This window comes from Alligator mississippiensis, chromosome 1, assembly GCF_030867095.1.
Source record: "Alligator mississippiensis isolate rAllMis1 chromosome 1, rAllMis1, whole genome shotgun sequence".
Classification (NCBI taxonomy): domain Eukaryota; kingdom Metazoa; phylum Chordata; order Crocodylia; family Alligatoridae; genus Alligator; species Alligator mississippiensis.
In genome coordinates, this window is record NC_081824.1 from 166,582,456 (window position 1) to 166,600,876 (window position 18,421).

An 18,421-nucleotide genomic window follows, 5' to 3' on the forward strand; every position below is an offset into this window, starting at 1 on the left:
TGCAAGCACTGTGGATCTGAAGGAAAGCTGACAACAAGCTGGATTTCCTTCCAGCTCATACTTCAGAATGCTGACTGAATTCCTTTAAAAAAAAAAAAAAAATCTTTGCAGATAATATACATATCAGAAATAAAACCACTCAGGCTGAGCTAGCTGGCCATGTACAGGAGCTTCACAACTTAACTGATTTGAGGTGGAATCATTGAAATACAGTAAACATATTACTTTCTCCTTTTGAATAGCTACTTACAGAGGTATGTGATAAGTCAGTGTTAGACCAAAGAATAGAAACCAGTTCCCCTGACTCCCAGTCTTCTGCTCTAGACAAATTTCCCACTGATATGGTATCAATGAATATATGGGTGGCTTGCTGAACAAGTGAAAAAGTGATGGGTGAAAAACTTAACTCTTAGAAGCTGCAGTGATGATTCCTAGCAAAGTATGGAAAATACTCACCTGGATAAATGTGGTGTAAACAGTGAATTTCTTGTCTGTAGAAAAGGCAAAAGGTTGGCTCCCCAAACAATATAAATCCAAGAGGGTTACATAATTGGAAAGTTAAAAAGGAATTAAATAAGGGTCTGTTGCTTTAAAACTTTCCTCCACCCTTCATCACCTCTATCTATCACTTGCCTGCAGCCTACTCTATACTGAGGAATCGCGTGCAAGCATTACCATAACCCAAGGCTTCACATAAACTATTCTCTTTCAGGTCATTTTCAAATAACAGGTATATCCGGTTGTGCCTTTGTACTTGCCTGCACACAAATTAAAAGCTCATGTAAAGTACAGTAATCAAAGTCAGTCAGGGAGAAGGGGAGGTGTGCAGGGGGAGGGGGTGCAATGCAAACAGCCAAGGGATCATGCTATCTATCTTCTTGGGACAGCCACTGATTGGACTTGGCTTGCATATCATGTACACCTCAGAAAGGAAGAGAAGCAGGCCTGGCTTGCAGCCAAAGCAGTCCTTCAAGGGCCTGGTGCTGCTCCTAACCCCTACCTCACACTGAGGAAACTGGTATAAGCCCAAATATGCAGTGCCTGCCGCCTCAGTCCCACAATCCTACATAATTGTCCATGAAGGACGTTTTACACTTTCCCAAAATCATATAGTAATAGCAATTCCTGGGTATGTTTACCCCACACACTGCAGTACAGGGTAAAGAAAGCTGAACTAGCTCAGGAAGTGGAAGAAGCACAGAATGACAATAGGAAGCTTGATGTGCCCATCTGCTCAAAGGAGGAATGTTGCATCCTGTTCCAGTAATGCTGCTCCTGCAACCTTTGCCATTGGAAACTACCTGCCAGAGCTGGACACCGCTTGTTATCTCCATGAGAGGGTGCCAGCTCACTTGTGTAGGCCCCATATTACTGATACCCCTCCACAAGGAGCTCACCTGAGTCCTGCCCTGCTTCTGGAATGCACCTGCCCTCTCTGTCCTTGGCATTGCTGCTGTTACTACTTTCCCAAAGGATATCAATTGATGCCTTAACTGGACATGCCTGCTTTCACCTCAAAAGGGAGCCCCTGCTGTTGTGACCCCAAATATCACTTTTTCCATCTCTACCACATCTATGAAGCCTAGAGCACAAGTCCAGCACAGCTGCTGCTATGGAGGGAGCTGACAGGACTCTTTGCAGTCCATTTGAGTCTGGTGGGTGTTTGGAAGAAGGATTTCTTGTATTGTCTCTCTTTCCTCACTGGCGTGCCATGAGATTAACAGGCATTAGTGAAGGTGTATTACTTCAATGTTGTGAAAAGACTGAACCTGTCCCAACTGGCACCTGCAGCCTCTTTGCTTTGTGGTCTTTGATCTGCTACTGCTGAAGGCTAGAATAACAGTATGGCTCAGAGACAAGCAGACGCTTCCCTTGGGTTTGTTCTCAATTGCCAGAAGAAATACCCATGCCAACGGGTGTATTTTTTCCTTCTAAGTCTGCTGAATTTACGAAAAGGATCAGGGGCAAACTTGCATTACAGAAGTGCCTTGAGGTCTCAATCAAAACCCTGGCCCCACTGTGCTGGGTGCTGAAAAGCCACATAATACAGTTGGTATAATTACTGTTACTGTTTGTATTACTGGAGAGCTTAGGGACCCTAATCAGGGACCAAGACCCAACTGCACCAAATGCTGTACCAGACAGAACTAAAAAGGTGGTTACTATCCTGAAAAGTGTACATGCACCGCCTTAAATCAAAGACAGACCAAGGAAAACAAAAAGGAGAAATAATAGACAGAGGAACAGTACCCAGGTCTGCTGACACTCACCAGTACCCTTAGCACAAGGCAACACTGCCTTCTTGAGTATTCTTCTTGTCATCTTTGATTTTGCCTGACTGATAAAGCTGAACACCTAGGAAGTAAAGAGCAACACACAAAGCAGTTAGATACCATTAAAGAGTTGCCTTTTTCTCCATGGCTTGAACTCATTTTGTCTAACTCCTTCTAATAGAAAAAGGTGTTGGATTCTTATCTTTATATATAACAATACATTTCAAATTCAGAAAAGATGGTACAGACACACATATTCTTGAGGAAGAATTCAGCCCTTCTGCAAAGTAACCCATATTGCTCTGTTTCCCTCCACCTTCAACCCCCAATCTCTGTTTTTAAGATTTATTTTTTACTTGTTGGTGTTTAACAATGAGAACAAAAGGGATGACTAGATTGTGATTACTAATGTGGAAGAGTCTTCTGCTGATTGAGAGAGAGTCATTAGGGGAAGACCCTTAACAACTAGAAGCAAATTCTCAGCTGGTATAAATTGTCTTAACTCCATTAGCTACAACAGAACAGCAGCCGAGACCCTGTGTGTTGGAGAAGAATGCATTTTCGCTTAGGAAAACTTTTGTGATGTTCATAGTTCTGTGTCCCTGCTTGATTCAGCTGTCAACTTCACAAGTGCTAATTATTTTTTCTCATAGACCGTCTCCATGAATAGTATGTGTTCAACTTCCAGGGCACAAAGGTTATCGTATATTTGTGGCTGATGAATTACTAGAATGTTGCTGGTTGAAAACACTGACAGTTCACCCACTTAAAATACTAATCATTTGGACTCTGAACGTTCCCCACCAAGAAGTCATCACACGCCCAGTGACTGATGGTGGGAGCAACTTTTGGCCTATTCATTTGAAATGGTGGTAGGCAAAACATAATTATTCCAGCAATAGTGAAGTCCAGGCAGTGAACATACCTGCTTAGTCCCTAATAATGTCATAGCTCTTTAATAAGCATAAGTGTCCAAGACTGGTTTTATACATCATACATAACTATATACATCTCAAATTTATTCTGATATAAGATCAGAATCAGGTCTTTTAAGTTATTTACTAGACTTTTTTCTCCTTGTATTTTATTTAATTTCCTCTATAATTGTAAGATTTAAGCAAGAAAACAGAAAAGAAGAAGAAAAAAAGAAGTCTCCTGGCAACAGTTTGGTAGTATGGATTTTTCTGAGGTAGGTTCCCAGAGTACATAAGACCTTTTCCTTAGCTTGTTTGTCTTACTGTGACACAAGTGCCTGACATCTAAAAAACAAAACAAAAGCCCAGCAACAGAACAAACCCTAGGAGCCAAATTCTCAGCTGCACTCATCTGGTACTTTTGTAAATGTTTAGGAGTTAAGTCTGATCTTAAACCGGTATAAATCTTCTTACGTGTGCGGGCCGGGAGCGATCCAGGGCCCTTTTGCGCACGCGGGCTGTGGCCAGCAGCCCGGGCACGTGGGGTCGGAGAAAACCGGCAGCGAGCTAGAATTAGTCACGGACGCGTAATGGTTGATTCAAAGATTGTTTACTTACACCGAAGATGGTCGCGGTGTAGGCTGGACAGTTTTCCAGGCACAGCTCCAGTTAAATCCTCGTTTGAGGACTACCACAAGCTCGGTTCTCTCCCACGGAGTTGTTGAAGCTCCATGGGTCTGTCTCTTTTGCGCGCAGGGGAAGGGATACGTCTAGGAATCAATCGGTGATGGGGAGAGGCTAGAGACTGATCAGACCTCTGTTGCCTGCTCAAAATGTGCTGGGTCTGATAGGCTCCGCAGCGCTTAGAGATCTTCACACAGCGTGAAGATCCCTCCTCCTGGTGTTCATGGAGTCCTCCAATTTGGGCAGAAACCACTCAAGCTTTTTATACAGCTAGCAAGCCAATCACTAGCCTCCACGTGTGCATAATTTAGAATTAGCCAATAATGTGGCTCGAATTATCATACAAATGGCGGGAACTCTTTGCAACGAGCATTTCTCAGATGCAAAAAGAAATGCACACTGCAAAGAAAGCTACAAATTTGGCGGGAAAATAATTTAGCAGTGCCAAAGCACACACAAAACAAAAATCACAACTTTGGGTTGTGACATTATGGAGCTACTTTTTGTTTACACCAGTATACCTGGGATCAGAATTGGGCCCCACTTGTTTACAAAATGCCTGTGAGATTAAATAGTACAAAAAAATAAGGTATGCTTCTGTTTATAGTTTGTTTTAAGCTGCCCAGGAGTTTCATACTGTCTCGATTTTGCAGTTATGCTACTGCATGCATTTCTTAACCTTGTATATTTTGCACACGATTCAGAAGCACATGATCAGAAAAAATACATTCAAAGCCTTTTATGAGTCATGGGTTGGAATCGTCTATAAGCTGTAAATATTTTGCACAAACTCCATTCTGAAGTTACTGAAGGATAAAAGAGTGACTACTGGTCCACAAAAGCTTCACTGAGAGGAGAGGGAACCATGATCTCAGAAAAGGAAATACAAAAGAGAGCATAGGCTTGGAGAGAACTTGGAATCACAGGGCTAGAAGGGACCACAAGGTTCATCTAGTGAGTCCAGGCTATTGCACAGATACTGGCTGTCCTGCTCCCAAACTAGGGCAGGCAAAATACTGCCTGTGGGCAGCATCCTGTCAGGCAGTTCCATCCAGGCCGTGGGACCCCTCTGCACTGGCAATACGCAGGGGAGCACGCGGAAGCACGTGCACCCCCTGAGATTGGCAGCGCACCCCCTAAGAGAAGTGTTGCTGATGCTGCCAGTGGCACCTGCGGGCGGTCGCCGCTCGCCACCCCCACCCCTCCCTCACCGCCGACACCACCAGTGGCATCTGTGGGCAGCTGCCGATTGCCACTGACCGCTGCCGGCGGCATCTGTGGGTGGTCACAAACTGCCAATCAGCACTTGCTGCACCGCTCCCCGCTGCCGACTCCACCACAGCTGCCTGCAGGAGCTCTCTGCTCACTGCCACCGCACCCCTGCTGCTGCTACCTGTGGGCGGTTGTCTTGCCCCCCCAGCCTCCAGAGGCACGCATCATTCATGCCCCTCTGTAAGCCCTCCGTAAGCCCTGGCCTTCGCTGCCCCTCGGCAAGCCAGTCCCTCAGTGGGGCCAGGTTAGGCTGGCCCTGCATGCTGCAGGAGTGCAGAAGCTATGGGCTGGGTGGGGTTGGGTGGGGCTGGGTAGGACTGGCCCCACATGCTGCTGCCATGTGCAGCCAGGGACTTGAGCAGGAGCTGCATATTATGGGGCTGGATGGGGCTGGCCCTGCATGGTACTACCACCTACGGCTGGGGTCTGGGGCAGGAGCATGGGGAGCTGCATGCTATGGGGCTGTGTGGGGCTGGCCCCGCTTGCTACTACATGTGGCTCAAGGACTTGCACACTCCGGGGACTCTGAGGACACCCCCCCCACACACCCCCCATGCCCTCCCACAGCCCCCCACCCCACCCCCCACTATACCCCAAACACACTCACACCGTCCCTCAGCTCCCTGACACACTCCCAATCCCCCACCCCCACCATATCCACACACACACATCCACACCCTCCTACACACCCCCATCCCAACCACATAGCCCCACACACACACCCTCTACACCCCACCCACCATACCCACACCCAACACCCCCCCACTCCCCAACCATTCCCCCACATACACCCCCTTAGCCCCCCACACAATATACAAGAGTAAGACTGCAATCACCTCTAGATACACTATGCAACCACACATAACTCAGGACAAAATATTTTTAAAATAAAATTAAAATAAGTTATAGTAGATTATTTTTTAGTATATTTGTTTTTTCTCCGGTTTTAAGATGGCAACCCCCCCCTCCCAAAAGGAATACTTCTGGGCAAGGGGTCACATTCGGTGACAAAGGTCAGGGGCCAGGGGGGTGGGACTTCCAGTCCCAAGATGGCGACCAGGGGGAGGGGCACCTGTCAAGGAGTGGGGCTACCCTTGTGGCCCTCAACTTCTCACCAAAACTCACAGCAGCCCTCCAGCAGAAATAATTGCCCACTCCTGTCCATAACCACCCCAGATAGATGGCTCTCCAGGCACTTCTTGAAAACCTTCTAGGTTTGTGTGAAAATGAAGAGGGACAGTGTCAGCCTCAGAATAGGGAGGCTAAGTAGGATGGGAAAAATTCAGCAACTTCTTGACTCAAGCCTTCGTGAAGTTTAAGTTGCTGATCACATGAGTCCCTGTGTGCAGCAATCAGTCCAATGAAAGGAAGCTGATGCTTTCAAAACTATGTAATGGCTCAGTTCGGTCAGCACCAAAAAGAGAGAACTGCTGCCACCACTTGAGACAAGCTCAGAGTTGATTTTATGTACCTTTACTAACTTAAGTAATTCCTATTCATGCAAAAGTTCTTACTGATATAAGCAGAGCTATTTAAGCAAGAGAACTTCAGTGTAAGGCTCCCAACTTTCCCCCAAAGGGTAAAGAAAACCTCTTTAGTCTCCAAGCAGGTAATAACACTTAGTCTTTAGGAACTCTTCCTCCTTAGCCAGCTGTCACCCTAAGAGCAAGCCATCCACTTCCCTTAACAATGAATTGCAAGGCTCTTTGGCCTCTCTAGAGTGTCTGCAATTGGACTAATTTTGAATCCCCACTGACTTATATCATGAGTTTTATTTAAGGAGAGTTAATGGATCCAAACTCCTTTCCTTTCACCTCAAAATTCCCACATACCTCACCAGACACCCTTATTTGCCTTTCTCAGCAAATTTTCTCTTTCCCATCCTGCATCAGCTATATTTTTTAAGCCTTAAACAAGAATGGTATTCTTTTTGGAGAACAAGCCTGATGGATGCAATCTTAAATCGCCAGTTGGACAAAATCCACTTTGACTAAGTCATGGAATGGATTCACCACAAGTGTTGTCTGGAGTAAGGTCTCCACCCAGAACTGGGGAAATATGCCTTAACCAAACATGAAGAAACAAACATCTAAGTGAGGTGCAGATATATTTGACTGGGGATGAGTGTCACAATGGAAAGTAAGAAAAAGGAAATTAGGTGGGGGAAGGGTGGTAAAACTGAATGGAAATGACTTAGGACCTGATCAAAAGCACACGGAGGATGACAGGAATTGTTCCACTGACACTAGTGAGTTTTGGATCTGGTCCTTAGTAAAGCCATTATTTTATGTCATTATCTCAGTTTCAAGGACCCTTTGCATTCCTTAATAATGCTGAGTAAAAGGTCTGGGTACCAGCTGATGGCTTTGGATGTGGAGTCTGTCAGAGACACTGGCCTTGGTTTCAAGGCCAAGAGCAAAAGAACATGAGAAGAAATTTCCTAGTGACTCTTCCCTTTCCAGAATGTAGCACAAGCTAAGGGTCTCATCCTGACTGCCAGGACCCTGTTAAGACACCAAAGGCCAATCAATGCCTCCCCCAGCCTTTGTGCCGTGCTAGAAAGCTGGTAATAAGGTTCAAATTGTACTGTTTAGACTGCAGGTGCCCTGGGCAGGGACTTCAGTGTGTGCATGTGTGTGTGTGTGTGTAGGGACTTCAGTGGTGGGGGGGGTGTAGGGTATGTGTGTGTGTAGGGGGGGTGTAGGGACTTCAGTGTGTGTGTGTGTAGAGACATCAGTGGGGGGTGTAGGGGGGTGTATGTAGGGACTTCAGTGTGTGTGTATGTATGTGTGTGTAGGGTGTGTGTGTAGGGACTTTGGGGGTGTGTGTAGGGAATTCAGTGTGTGTGTGTGTGTGTGTGTGTGTGTGTGTGTGTGTGTGGAGAGACTTCAATGTGTGTGTGTGTGTGTGTGTGTGTAGGGACTTCAGTGGGGGGGTAGGATCTGTGTGTAGGGACTTTGGGATGTGTGTGTATAGGGTGTGTAGAAACTTCAGTGTGTGTGTGTAGGGGTGTGTATATGTAAGGACTTCAGTGGGTGTGTAAGTGTGTGTGTAGGGTGTATGTGGAGAGACTTCAGTGGGGGGGGATGTATATAGGGACTTCCGTGTGTGTGTGTGTGTGTGTGGGGGGGGGGGGGGGGGGGGGGGGGAGGAACTTGTTTTCCCAGCTCAACCTACCAAACTTGCCCTGGCTTTCTCCAGTCCTTGGACAATGGCAGGGCTCCATAGCCAGGCTCTTCCTAGTCGCCTCTTGTCTCTGGGAGAGAAAAGGGATGGGAGACGGTGGCTGTTCTCTCTCAAGGTAACAAAACAGAGGTGCTGAGGCAGGGCTCAGGGCGCTGGCTCCCGCAGGGTCCGCTCGGCCCCCCCGTGGCTTCAGTAAGAGGAAAGCCAAGGGTGGGCAGGTCGGGCCGGGCCGCCTCGAGGGAAGGGCAGGAGAGGGCACTGGGAAGCCGGCGGCACGGGGCGGACGAGCGCGCGCCCTGTCGGGTTGGGGAAAGGGCGGGAGGGGCAGGAGCCCCGGGGCGAGGGGGCAGCGCGGGGGGCGCCTGGAGCGGGCTCTGCCCCGCGCGGGGCACCGCGGGCACCCCGCAGCCGCCGAGCCGAGCCCGCCTCCCCGCCCGCGGCCGCGTGTCCCCGCCGCCCGTGTCAGGTGCCGGAGGCGGAGGCGCCGGCTCCCGCACGCAACGGGGAGGCGACAGGGCGGGCCGGGGCGGGGCGGGCCAGCACCTTCATAAGCGCCGAAGATGAAGGCGCTTCCCCGCCTGCCTCGGGACACCGCGAGCCCCTGCTCACCGGAGCGGCGGGTGACAGGCGGGAGCGGGGCGAAGCGGAGCTGGACCGCCCGGGGCAGGCGATGGCGGGAGGCGCCTGCCCGCACAGCCCCCGCCGCGCCCCGGGCCACGAGCGCGGGCGCTGCTGAGGGGCCGCTCCCCCGGGCTGCGGAGCCCCGCCGGGACCCACCCCGATGGAGGCTCTCCCGGACAGGTCAGTGCGGCCCCGCGCAGGGCTGCAGGAGCCGGGGCAGCTGTCCCGGCTCCGCCGCACCGCTCCGCACCGCGCCGGGGGCCAGGGACCAGGCGCAGGGCTGGAGCCGGGGGTGGGCGCGGCCAGTGGGGCAGGGGCATGAGTGCCTGCGCTGCGTGTGTGTCTATAGATGTACCTATAGTGTGGATGTATGTAGCGGGTGTGCGGTATCGATCCAATCAGATCCAATCGAGAGGTAGATCCACCGATCAATCGAGAGGTAGATATACACACGTATGTATCTATCTATAGACATATATATAACGCTACAGCAGCATATATAAGTATATATAGCATATATACATATTGTGTGTATGTGTATGCATGTGTATATATAAAGCTACAGCAGCACCACTGTGTGTGTGTGTGTGTGTGTGTGTGTGTGTGTGTGTGTGTGTGTGTGTGTGTACAGAGGCAGACAAGGTTCTTTGGGTAAATGTGATCTCTTTTATTAGACCAACTAAATAGTTGGAAAAATTGTTCTTTGTAAGCTTTCGGGCACAAACAGAATATACATATACATATATATTTATAGGGTACTTAGTATATATGAGAATACTTTATCTATATCATAGTATTTATTGTGAACAATGGTGGGCTAATTCAAGGTACACACACATGGCAAATGGCTCTGCTGTAGTGTTTTTTATCTATACCTATCTATGTATCTTTATCTATCAATCATAGATCTGTTGGACATCTATGAGAATAACATATAAATATCAATATCTATCTATCTATCTAGCTATGCCCACCCCACTACCTTACACACACACATACACAGATTTTTATATGTGTGTGCATACAGATCCTGCCATGTCTACCCCATCAATCCCAGCTGTGCTTGCCACAGCAAACCCTGACAGGATGCCCAGGGAGGTGCTGCCACCACATGCTTATCACTTACCTTTTGCCCTGGGTGGGCAGATGCAAGGGCCATGAATCCCACTCTGATCTCCCCCTTCTCCTTGCAGTGAAGCCCTGCAGCGACTGGTGGCAGTGGTGTGGAGCCTCCCAGTGCCACAGTGCTGCTTGCTGCTGTTGCTGTCCCTGCTGGCCATGCTACACTTAGGCAAGCACTTACTGCTGGAGCGGCAGCAGCAGAGGTGCCGGGAGCCACCGGGCCCCTTTGCATGGCCCTTGATTGGCAACGCAGCACAGCTGGGCAGCACGCCACACCTGGCCTTCACTCGCCTGGCCCGAGCCTACGGTGATATCTTCCAGCTGCGCCTGGGCACCTGGCCCGTCGTGGTTCTGAATGGTGAGCAAGCCATCCGGCAGGCACTGGTACGCCAGGGTGCCACCTTTGCAGGGCGCCCTCCCTTCCCATCTTTCCAGTTGGTGTCAGGTGGGCGCAGCCTGGCTTTCAGCACCTACTCGGAGCTGTGGCAGTTGCACCGGCGGGTGGCGCAGGGCATGGTGCGCTCCTTCTCCACAGGTGGTGCTGGGGCCCGTCACCGCCTTGAGCAGCACCTGCTGGCTGAGGCCCAGGCACTGCTGCGGCTGCTGGCATGGGGCAGCTCAGGTGGTGCCTTTGTGGACCCAGCGCGGAGCCTGGTGGTGGCAGTAGCCAACGTGATGAGTGCGCTGTGCTTCGGACACCGCTACAGCCACAGTGACAGCGAGTTCCTGCGCCTGGTGGGGCGCAATGAGCAGTTCGGCCAAGCCGTGGGTGCTGGCAGCCTGGTGGATGTGCTGCCCTGGCTGCGCTGCTTCCCCAGCCCTGTGCGAGCTGCTTATGCTGCCTTCCGCGAGCTCAACCGTGACTTCTATGGCTTTGTGCGTGCCAAGTTTGTGCAGCACCATGGCAGCCTCCACCCAGGTGCTGCCCCCCGCGACATGATGGATGCCTTTATCCGCCTGCAGCAGGAGCAGCCCCGTCTGCCCCTTGAGCATGTGCCTGCCACAGTCACTGACATCTTCGGTGCCAGCCAGGACACGCTCTCCACGGCCTTGCAGTGGCTCCTCCTCTTCCTCATCAGGTGCGTGCACTAAACACCCCTCTGACACACACATACACACCAGGGAGTCCCAACCAGGAGACGGTGGCAGCTTGGGGTGCCTCAAGTTCTTTTCTGGGGTGCCATGTAATAGGAGTACTGCTAGATGTGTGACAGAACAGCTGATTCAAATGAGTCTGCTTCCATGTATACTAATCAGCACATGCTAGAGCAGACATCCAGCACCTGCCCATCAGCCCTAGATTAAAACAGCTGTCTGTTTTTAGCCTCAGGGGTGGAAGGCCAAGGATCTCCCCCTCCTCAACCTCCAGTTTTGCATCTCAGCCCCAGGAGAACTGCTCTAACTAATTTTCAGTCAGGAGGGCAATTTCGTGCCTTCCCCAAGTGTCAAGTGTTTGTGTTGCTGTCACCCATCACAAAGCAAAGCTGGGGACCACTACCCAACAGCTCTGCTTCTTCCAAGCCAACAAGATGCAGCTGTTGGAAATGATCCACAGATCAAAGCCAACTCAAATAAACAACACTTATAAGCTAATAGGTCTAGCTGTCCGGAGCACTTTCCCTGACATAAAAAAGACAAGTTGGAACAAATCCTGCAACCAAAATCTAATGCAGTCCATGAACAAATTGGCCTGAGCTTAAAGCTGCAGTGATGTGCATGCTCTAAACCAAAGCAAGCTGGTTATTAGCTCTTGGTTTCTAATGGAAAGTAAAGGTAAGGTAACAATCCTGTAATTGTAGGCACTGAAGTTGTTGCGATTAACTAACACGGAAGCTCCGGGAAATCTGCCAAAAATAAAGATACTGGAGAAAAAAACTCATTCTGCTGTAAGAGTTACATATAGAGTGAAGCTGGCAAAAAGGCAACAAAACAAAACCTAGAAATAATAACTTTTCCCAGGACAAGATCAAGGAGATTGTAGGATAACATCTACTTAAGCTAGATAAAAAGTTTGCACTGTTTTATTAATGCTCCTATAATATGTACATTGTTGTGTGACGTGTGGAAAACCACCTCAAAACTTTCAAATAGGTAGATCTGTTGGGGACCTATGAAAATAACACGTTTATGATGCAAGGTTTCCTGAAACGGATTGGACTCAGCAGAGTGCAGCAGAGGGGAGGGTGGAATCTTGCAGCTGGAAGAAGTTTTTAAATAGCAAGGTACCAGTGTTGCTGCTTTTTTTTAGCTCCCATTTTTTTTTCCTTAATCACTTATGCTTTCTGGGGGTATTTTATGAGATTTTCCTTAGGCTCATCTACTCCACTGCTGCTTAAAAATCAGACAAATATTTCACACCTTAAGGATAGGATATAATTTCATGTATCCATACCTGGCTTGGAACTTGAAATATATTTTTTACATGTAAATTCTCTTACAGAAATATGTTGGGAGGGGAAACAGAGACATGAAAAGCCAATTCTGAAGAGTTATTTTATGAAGTTATTTTATAATCTTTCTTTTGATGTGACAAGTCTATAATATAGGATAACTTTTTGCTAGTGATCCTAAAATATATTATAGTATTAAGAAAGTTTAGTTTGATACCATTTTATGGTAAGTATTCACAAACTGATGGGTTAAAATGCTCATGAACTATTTTCTTTGGATAATATTTTAAGTTTAGGGAATTTATTTTTAGTTTAATAAGCATATAGCTCTCAACAGTCTAAAACAGAATTTTTTTATATATGTTAATTTAAGCACCAGTGCTAATAGACTTAAAATTGTAGAGAGAGCTAGTTGGAAGCAGAATTTTCATTCCATGCTTTAAAAATGTAATTTCTATTCAAAATTGAAGTGTCTACCTGTTTTGATAGTTTTATTAACTTATAGTCAGTGAATTTCCTATTTCATATTCCATTAATAAATAAAGTTAACATTAAATAGAATGCATATACAGTATTATAAAAGTGGAAATGAACCAAAACAACACTATCAAAATGAAATATTTTGGCTTCTCCCCATCAAATTTTGGTCAAAATCTACCAATTGTCACAAAACATTTTGATTTTGACAAAACTGCATTTTTCAATGTTCTATCAGTGATTTCAGACCAGCTCTAGTAGCACAGAATTATATAAAAAAATTAGCTGACTGAAAGTTAATATTTTGCTTGCATAGATAGCTTATATCTACACACTTATATTTAAACAGGTATCCAAAAGTGCAAGCTAAGCTGCAAGAAGAAATAGATAAGATTGTTGGTAGAGATCGCCTGCCCTCTGCTGAAGACCAGCCACACCTGCCCTACGTCATGGCTTTCCTGTACGAATCTTTGCGTTTCAGCAGCTTTGTGCCGGTTACTATTCCACATGCTACCACAGCTGACACCTGCCTAATGGGCTACCTCATTCCCAAAGATACAGTGATATTTGTTAATCAGTGGTCAGTGAATCATGACCCAGCAAAGTGGTCCAACCCAGAGGACTTTGACCCATCGAGATTCCTGGATGAGAGAGGATTTCTCAACAAAGATCTTACAAGCAGTGTGATGATTTTTTCATTAGGTAAACGTCGGTGCATTGGAGACGAGTTATCTAAGATGCAGCTCTTTCTCTTTACTTCCATATTTGTGCACCAGTGCAACTTTACTGCTAATCCAAATGAGGACCCTAAAATGGATTTTACTTATGGATTGACCATTAAACCTAAGCCTTTTACAGTTAATGTCACACTTAGGGATTCCCTAGATTTGCTAGACAGTGCTGTTCAAAGACTGCAAGCAGAGAAGACAGCCAGTGAAAATCACCTCCAGCAAATTTATGAACATTGAAATTTGAGTGTGTAAGGATTTTCCTTCCTCTCTCTCTCTTTAGACATAAATTAAATTAATTATAATATACTCTGGTGGGCTCTTTGGAAGAAAGCAAGCACCACAGAAGGCACTAGAGTAGGGAGTAGCAGCAAGCAAGTTTTTTTTGTTTGTTTATTTTAATTTCCGAAAGAGAGAACCAATGGACCCTTTATATGAAGTGATGAAACAAGGGCAAAGACATGATTGGAAAGTACATTGACTTGTTTGTGAATAGGCAGGAAGAAAACAGTTATTATAGCACTCCAAACAGGCAGTAAGAAAAGCGTATCTTCACACACACAGTTTTGCACAATCCATTCTCTGTTTCTGTGAAACGCTCCAAGCCCCAATTTGCCTTCCCTGATTCAACATCCCAAAGTGAATCTGTTATAGAAAGAGAGGTGCCCAGAATATTAGAGCTCAATTCAACAAGGGTGTGCTGCTGGGAACTGGCATGAACCTATGGTACGTCCTGTATTATAACTACTGGGATGTATATCTGTGCTTTGATTTAAACAAATCAAAAGAACCTTCAAATTTTTTTAATTAATTTTTTAGTAAAAAGTCTTGCCTTTAACATTCCAAAGTGTTTACAAGTATGACAAAAAACTAGACTGCTATAAGGAAAATCTTTTGAAATGTAATTCATATTTTGTCTGTAAACTATATATACGAACAAACAGATGTACTGCCACATGGACTTTCATTACATCTTGAAAGGAAAGAATAAAATTGGTTTGTCACCAAATGGTAGATGCGCTATATAATCCATTAACGTATTCATAAAAAGAAAGAAATTATTCAATCAAAAGAAAATAGCAATTTTTTTAAATTAGGAAAACTTACTAGTGGCCTTCTATTATGAACTTTGTTTCTCAGTTAAAAGCTTATGTCCCATGTTTACCAACTCTTAGGCACAGGAGTGATCCTTAATCATGAGTTGTCCAGTTGAAATTTGTGTGGGTAAGGTTTTTCCTGTAATGGGCTTTTGGGTTGGAACTTCTGTGCTACAAAGACTGAATAATGTATGCAGTATTGATGGTTATCCCATAGTCTTTCTATTAGTTTGAATTAAAATTACTCATATGATGGTTCATCATGGATTAATGCATTACACTTTCAATAAGGATATGAAACAAAAACTAATGGGAAGCTGGGGTACAGATACAGATTGGGTCCATTAATTGTAACTCAAAAATGTCTTTTGCTTTACTCCAGAAAACGCTTTTTAAAAATAATAAATAGATAAAGAGCCTTATGATATCCTTCAGTTTAGGGTTTATCTGAAAAATATTTACAGCTTTGTTCCTCTGTCTCAATGTATTCATTAGGAAATAAACAATATTCATTATAGATACGGCACAAACCCATTATTTGTAAGTCTATGACCTTGCAAAGTCCTGCACAAGTCCTGTGAGGTACAAACCACCCTCAGTTCCAAGTGAAATCAATGGAACTTAAGGGCACTTGTCCTATTACTTGACTGTTGTATAGTCAGACCATCTGGTATCCAGAAAAATATGGGCCTATATTTATATCCTATAAATATTCATAACCTGTTGAAATCAATGGGGCAATTTGTCTGAATAAGGACTGTTAGTGTGAATAAGGATTTGCAGGATTGATCCTTAACTTATATAGAAAGTCCACTTCTACCCCTAGTGATAGTATGGCAAAATTCACATTGACACTTACAGGAGAAGGATTAAGGCCTGATCCTGACCCTTTTGAAACAGATTGGAGCGTTGCCATTGACTTCAAAGGGGGGCCATGTCAGGGTCTAGAGCAGGTCAGCAATGTTTTTGGGCAGAGTGCCCAAAACACCCACAACTTTGACTTGTAAGATGTTGGTGTGCTAGGGGCGGGGGAACCACAAGGGGCCTTATGCTTGTGGCAGCACAGCCCTGGCCCGTTCCACACCATCTGCTCTGAGGTGCACGCCAAGCAAAATGCCTTCGCATGCCATGTTCTGGCACCCGTGCCGGGGGTTGCCTACATCTAGAAGAACTCTTTGCTTTCCACATGGTAATAGCAAACCCGACTCTGCTATCTCACATCTCTTTGGCTTTGCACAAGATTGCATCTTCATGTATTTCAAAACAACAGCAACAATTAATATTAAATGGCCTTTTCAGTATAACAGGGGTATCCTCAGGTATTTTGTGGATGACAAAATCTATGATATCCCAGAACTTAGCCTATACCTGTGAAATGCTGTATAACATACTCTACAGTTTCATATTCAGATCCACATTAGATCAGATGCCAGCAACACATTTTTTCTCTTCTACTTATATAAATATCTCATGTATTATCAAAGATATAAACCACAACAGAATAGCTGTGCTAACTCCCAGATCATTTTTTCTGCATTTTAACAAATAAAATGACTTTTTGTAATTTTGTATGTTACCCAAAAGCTTTAAAGTACATAAGTGGCTGCTAACATGACTTTCATTCATACAGATGAAATTGATGTTTATGAACAGATAATATGCAATATATTTTATGGTCAAATATATGCACTGTAAAAAAGTTCAAATTTATTAACATTCATTTAGAATGTACGCAGTTCTTAAGCTAATATTTGTGGACATGTTTAAGATGGATGACTGTATTACCAAATTATTGAATAAAAATCTTACTGCACCTGCATTCTTTATACTTGCTGGCTTTGTTCTTTCAATATAATGCATAAACTGGAAAAATTTAGTTGTTCACATACTTTTTCTGCACTCTTCAGTTACAGGCAGGCCAAAGAGTTGCCTTTTCTGTGCTAGACAGTAATCTTTTCTGTCTGAACAGTTTCTTGTCCTGAAGCAGCCAGGGAACATTGGCTTTAGTAGGGCATCCATAACTGTTCCTTATTTGCAGTTCTCAGCTAGCATGAAGTTATTAGATTCTTGCTAGGATTTGTAACTGAGCAGGCGACCCAGGCTTCTAAATTGTACCATCATGGCCAAAAATCAGTAGTTAGAGAAGTGGAATAGAATGAAGGCTTCTATGACAAAGTACCTTAAATTCATTTCTCTCTTTTTTTGTCCTGTGTTCCAACTTTCTCCCCCCTCTTCTCCCCCCCGACCAGACCACCTCCCATTTGAAAATGGTAGCTTCTGGAGTAACTGCTACATTGGGCAAACCTATGTCCAAGAACAGACAAGTCACACCTCATCAGATTCCCTCTTTGCCCTGTCACTTCCTTCCTAAACTGTGACTTGATGTCACTATGGCAACATCACAAAAATATGTGCTCTTCTTGGGAACTGTATCAGGATATAAACAGACAGAAAGTGAATCAAATCAAAACAAATGGCAGAAGCATTTTATTCAAATCCATTTTTTTAAATACAGATCTCAAGAGCCCAGTGATTTCACAGAAACCATAAAATCAGATACCAGAACATTCATATCTTCTTATGGGAAGAGTTCTTAAGAAAAGGGACATTCTCATACTCCCCACCTCTCCCCCAGAATCATAAGGCTGGAAGTGATCTTCAGGACCATCAAGTCCAACCCTCTGCACAGATGCAGGATTTACAAATTAACCCAGTCTGGAAAACTTCAGGCGCAGACAATGGCACCACTTACTGAGGTAACTTTTATAGTTATGAAGTTTTTCCTGCAAATGGATTTGTATCTGCTTTGCCTGATATTCTCCCCTCTATGGCAATGAAGAACAATTTTTCTCCATGGCAGCCTTCCAAAGATTTGAAAGCTATCATAGTTTCCCCTTAATCTCCATTTTTTTTCCCAAAACCAAACATGCCAAGTTCCTTCAACCTTTCCCCACATAGCTTGTTTTCCAACCCCTCTGTCATATTTCTTATTTGCCTCTGGACTCTCTCCAGTTCCTCCACCACCGGCTTAAAATGTGGTGCCCTAAATTGGACATAGGACTCCAGCCAAGGCCTACCCAAAATGGAACTATCAGCTCTTGTGTCTTGTAAATGCTGTTTCCACTAATGCAACCCAAAACTTCATTTGCCTTTTCTGCAACAGCATCATACCGCTAACTCATGTTGAATGCGGCACTGTCATGAGTTTCTTGGAAGACCAGTAGATCCACAACTATGTCAATATACAAGCAAAAGATGGAGTCATGTAAATTGGAACAATAAATGTAGCAGAGGCTAGGGACACTTCTACTGTCCAAGGGTGTAATCATGTTTCCAATGAATAGTAAAATGTCCATTAACTTCACGAGTAACAAGATCAGAATGAAAAGAACAAATTACAGAAGGCCAAGGACCAAAAAATGCTCTGGTCATTTCCCAACCACTCAGTCATTGATGGTCATCTAGTCTAACACCTGCCTGAGGCAGGATCATCTCTGTCCAAACTATCCTATACATGGGCATGAGAGTCAGCGGGGATAGGAGAACAATCTTGGTAAGAAGACAGGGAAGCAAATATATTAGATTAGGAAATCATATAGAAGGAATGATGAGAGACAGATTTGGTTAAAAATGACTTAGAGTGTAGCTCTATTGCTG

The 18,421-nt window shown here is 45.3% G+C and overlaps 1 protein-coding gene and 1 long non-coding RNA gene across 4 annotated transcripts in view; one reads left to right on the forward strand and one right to left on the reverse strand.

The window, feature by feature from the left end:
* The window catches only part of LOC106738286 (uncharacterized), a 76,443-nt gene extending 72,099 nt beyond the window's left edge, over positions 1-4,344 (reverse strand). For both annotated transcript variants that reach the window (XR_009456303.1, XR_009456302.1), the window contains exons 1-2: positions 3,806-4,344; positions 2,271-2,355 (exon numbers count right to left, since the gene is read on the reverse strand). This is a non-coding gene — a long non-coding RNA (uncharacterized LOC106738286). The remainder of the gene's footprint in view (positions 1-2,270; positions 2,356-3,805) is intronic.
* A 3,999-nt stretch (positions 4,345-8,343) lies between these two features.
* LOC102560255 (cytochrome P450 1B1) lies at positions 8,344-16,583 on the forward strand. Of its 2 annotated transcripts, none has more exons than XM_019500565.1 (3): positions 8,344-8,444; positions 10,144-11,151; positions 13,289-16,583. In XM_019500565.1, the coding sequence occupies exons 1-3, from the start codon at positions 8,416-8,418 to the stop codon at positions 13,905-13,907; spliced, it is 1,656 nt and encodes a 551-aa protein (XP_019356110.1). In that variant the 5' UTR covers positions 8,344-8,415; the 3' UTR covers positions 13,908-16,583. The 2 variants fall into 2 exon arrangements, with proteins under 2 accessions (XP_019356110.1, XP_006270110.2); XM_006270048.3 differs by lacking the exon at positions 8,344-8,444 and adding an exon at positions 8,878-9,130.
* The last annotated feature ends 1,838 nt before the right edge of the window (positions 16,584-18,421 follow it).

What these genes read in the sequence shown, in the direction of transcription:
- LOC102560255 (XM_019500565.1), top strand. Translation starts at nt 8,416, where the DNA reads ATGGGAGACGGTGGCTGTTCTCTCTCAAG. An exon ending in GGTGGCTGTTCTCTCTCAAG is followed by an intron (nt 8,445 to 10,143) that starts GTAACAAAACAG and finishes TTCTCCTTGCAG; the next exon opens with TGAAGCCCTGCAGCGACTGG. An exon ending in CTCCTCCTCTTCCTCATCAG is followed by an intron (nt 11,152 to 13,288) that starts GTGCGTGCACTA and finishes ATATTTAAACAG; the next exon opens with GTATCCAAAAGTGCAAGCTA.